General features: G+C 37.0%; 1 protein-coding gene across 1 annotated transcript; it reads right to left on the bottom strand.

Moving 5' to 3' along the window:
- Positions 1-333: 333 nt before the first annotated feature.
- LOC136972104 (craniofacial development protein 2-like) lies at positions 334-1383 on the bottom strand. The gene has a single exon (XM_067266658.1). The coding sequence runs from the start codon at positions 1381-1383 to the stop codon at positions 334-336; it is 1050 nt and encodes a 349-aa protein (XP_067122759.1).
- Positions 1384-4452: the final 3069 nt, after the last annotated feature.

Below are 4452 nucleotides of genomic sequence, written 5' to 3'. Positions count from 1 at the left end.
GCACTAAGTGCTAAATCCAGCAGGCCGAAGAATGCGATGGATCCAGCTAGATTGCTGGATGAGGGATCCAGCAATTGCTATCCCTAATCACCTGGTCCGGGTGCTTTACCATTTTTCATTTTCATGAGAGCCTTTCCAACTTCTTGTGGCGATATCAGGGGAACTGGTCCTAGTACTGGGTCTGCTGGATGGATAGGGGGTGTAGGACTTTTTATTACAGATGGCTGAAAAGTGTTCGCTCTATCTTTGGAAGATGGCTGACAGATCACGGATTATCTGGCCATGGTTGTCTTTGATGTTCTTTACGTGCCATATATCTTGGGTTGAACGATGTCAGGTGCTTGCAAGCCGGTAAATCTTGTTTGCTCCTTCTGGCGTGTCAAGATCCTCATACAGGCGGTTGTAGTGGGCAACTTTCGCTGCTGCAACTGCTCTGTTTGCCAAAGACTTGAGGTTCCGATATCGCTGATAGTCATCTTTCGTGCCTGATTGCCACCATCTCTTAAACATCATCTTGTTTTCTCTGACGGCTGCTTGAACTTCTTCATTCCACCACCAAATACATTTGTGAAGGTATCTCCTATCAAATTTTGTGTTGCTTAGGATGATTGAGGCTGTCGTGTGGATGTGTTGAACTAGGCTAGAACAGATGATGGATACTGATTGTTTGGGATTGTTGTTGAAGTTGACCATGCTCAGACCAACTGCTTTCTTGAACAGAATTTTATGTTCACGTAGGCAGTGCCACTTCATTCGTTCAGGTCCAGACTTTTCAGGTTTTGAGGTGTTGCTGAGCTTCAGCTTAAGATAAACATCGATGAGGAGTAGGCGGTGCCGAGGTGCAACGTTATCTGGTGGAACTACTTTGGTATTGACCACAAATTTTAGGTCCTGTCTTCTAATGAGGCAGTAGTCTCTAGTAATCCGACTACCACTGGCATAGGTCACTAGGTGGCTGGTTCTCTTTTTGAAAAAGGTGTTGACGATAGCCAAGTCAAAAACTTCAGCGCACTCCAAGATCCTGTCACCATCGGTGTTCCGGTCCCCGAATCTACTCCCACCATGCACTCGCTCGTAATTTTCTCTTGTTGCACCAACGTGGCCATTGAGGTCACAACCGATTATCAGAAATTCATCATCGCCAACCAACCGGAGGTGTGCCTCAAGGCTTCTCCAACATTCGTCCTTTTCACTTTTTAGGGTGCATTGTTGTGGGGCATAGCAGGAAACGACTTGGATAGTTAGTTCACTGGATTCAGTCTTTATGGACATTAGTCGGTCAGAGATGCGCTGGACAGCAGTAATATTATTGCAAAACTGCTCAGTAACTGCTATGCCAACGCTATTCCGGTATTTGTACCATTTACAATAGTTTGAATCCATCACCAATTTCTCGGGCCTTTGAGCCTTTACACTTTGTCTCTTGAATGCAGGCAATGTCTACTTGCCGCATCTCGAGTGCAGCTGCCAACTCTCGGCTTCGGGTGGTAAGGGTGTTGATGTTGACAGTGGCTACTCGTAGGGTTTGGAATATCTTCTTTAGCCCGCCACGTCCTGGGGCAGGTAGCCATTGCTGACTGTTCACGCCGTTCGGGCGTAAACGACGTGCGTCGTCTATGGGGGACGCCCTAACAGTATTCGTTAAATGTTGATTGGGCATAGCATGTTGATGCTACCGAAAATACTCCAACCGGCGGGTCGCACCACCTGACGTTGGAGACTCTTACCGTTAGCTTCTTCCCGAAGGTCGATGTTCCCGGCCGGCACCGCGAGGAGGTGGTGATGGGATTTTGCCGGCCATTACAGAAAAAAAAATAACGATATAAAATCGAAGCTACTTTTTGTTTTCCTCGCTCCTTTGACGCGACAGCAACATATACAGATTTGCACGAATAACAGAAATGGAAAAATTTTAAATGTCATTATAATGAGAAGGAAAACCAGAGAGTAAGAAATGACGTAACTCGTGACTCAGACAAAATGTTATGTATTCTACAATAGAAAGTGTTTAGAAAAATAACAGCAAAGAGCAAATTTTCTGTAATTCCTCTACGATGGCGACGACATCCATGTAAACAATAGCAAGTAATCTCTCGAGAGGAGTTCAGAAGAATGACGTCGATCGCGTATGATTTCAAATGAATTTTGAATTTCTTTGCAAATTACAATGAAACATACGTAGAGAAGATTATCGGGTGTCATCAAAAATACAGAATATGAAATGTACGCTAGAAAGGATAGAACGTAAGCAATCATTGTGGGAGATTGATATTAGACACTCTAGTAAAATCCCAAAGTTCTGTTAAATTATCCGTTGTATAAAAAATAAGGTAAGTAAAGCTGTAAACTGTATACGATACAATTTATCCAGATGAGTGTAATCATGGCAATTTGATATCTCGTGGTGACATTGTTCCTTATTTTTAATTCCGGTATTTTAAACAACTTAGTAAAATGGAAATTAATTTCAGTTTTCTTGAAATGAAAATGATATAATGTCAATATCGAGATCAATAATGAAAAAACGACGAATGACATCAAAATTAAATCTACAGCTGATAAACTTCGTTTTAAATTAATAAATATTCTTTCGTATAAGAAAAATAATGTATATATCTTTGTTGCTAACAATACAATAATGGTGCGCACAGTAAATCGCTTCTTATCTAGTTTCAGACCAAAAAGTGTCATGTTTTTGATTAAAGGCTTCCATCTACTCTCTATACTTACATATATATCATATTTTGAATTATTTTCGGAAAAGATTTCCAGAACAGAAACAGCACTCATAGTGTATATATACAACAGTTTTGTAGTATAAGTAATTAAGACATTCGTTGATGTGCTTCAAAAAATTGACTTGAGTGAGAACGTTGTAATTTCTTTTAGAAAATGGCCTTTGTTGTAAGTAAACATAATTTACTTTCTGTTAACATTTTATCATATTCTGTTTATTTAGCGTATGAAATATTTACACATAATAAACAAAAAGTAAGCCAAAGTCTCTAGATTAATACTTTCTGTAAACATGAGAATTAATCTTCATAAATTACTTATATATTTTCAATATTAAATGAATAGATAGATATACTTTAGTGTACAAAATATATTTTTTTATTATTAAAAACATGTATTGATAATTTTTTAAGTGTAAAAATTTGCATATAGGCTTAATTTATTTTATAATTTTTAAATAATATTTTGTCACAACTTTGTACACTTTTATAAATTTTTAAAAGTATATGGAAACACAGTTTCCTTTCCCACCAATTTACTTCCTTGCACAACTTATCATTTCCTTTGACTAAACTGGGAGTTAGATTGACTCATTATCACATGACGAAAATTGTAACTCCTCGTTGGAGATAATTTTTAGTATAAAAAGGTTTGCACGCCTAACTCTTGGCTAATTAGCCAAATTTCATCAACATTTTAATTTTGTGCCTGGTTTCCTCCCGCTTCACACTTCTATCTATGTTATAATCGACGTATATTTTGTATAAGTTCAAGTTAAGAAATATGTTTATAGAGGTATTATTTTATAATTGTAAACTCTTTCTATATACAATATAATAATAGAGTTATAGTGAAACAACTTAAGGACCTCAAGGTTACTCTATATATATCTACTTGTATTACAAATGTATTTGTTTATTAAATATATTTATACTTGTTAAAAATTAGAAGTTAATTCGTGTTATTTAAAAACGGACTCATATCGACTTGCCCGCGATTTTCCCCACTCATCGAATAATTAGTCCTCCTCTAAAACGTTATTAATATGTCGAATCTCAATCGCGAGTTAGGACGCGATAGTAACTAATTCAATCCTAACTGGTGTTGGAAATCCTGTCTGAGACGGAGATCTTACGATATTCTTATCTTCAACACTTTAATTATTTTTTTAAGCCATCATTGACAAAGTGTGCAAGTCTCACCGACTTGTTGCCGAATGATAGAGAAGGAATATCTCTACTTCGGTTTCTTACATAAGTGCTTGTTTTATTATTTTTCCAGCTGTTATGAACTCTCAGGTGACGTCAGACAACTGTAGAGTCGACTGCCAATTGTGTTGTGAGAGTGTGCAGGTGTGCGTCTGCATAGGGTGCTTGTGCATGTGCACATGCTGCTGCTCGTGTATAATATCGTCCTAACATCACCCACTAAACGAATAATTAAAGAATTATTCTTTGAATTACCACCAAACCCAAAAGTGCAGCAAATATAATCAAAACATAGGAGAGATGACCATTAAATTTGCATATCACAATTAAAAAGTATCGTGTGTGTTGAACTTGACGCATCCATGCTGGTGTGTAAAGTTAATTTTTTTTAATTAATCAATAATTTTTCTCTACATAGAAATTTAAAATATATTCATTCTTTAGTTCTTAATTACTGTTATATTCCAGTTAGTAGACATATAGTTTTTAATTAAGTTAATATTTATAA

Source organism: Centruroides vittatus, unplaced genomic scaffold (assembly GCF_030686945.1).
Source record: "Centruroides vittatus isolate TY-2023 unplaced genomic scaffold, ASM3068694v2 contig_2789, whole genome shotgun sequence".
Classification (NCBI taxonomy): domain Eukaryota; kingdom Metazoa; phylum Arthropoda; class Arachnida; order Scorpiones; family Buthidae; genus Centruroides; species Centruroides vittatus.
Note: the sequence above shows the minus strand (reverse complement) of the source record. Positions and strands in the feature narration are given on the sequence as shown.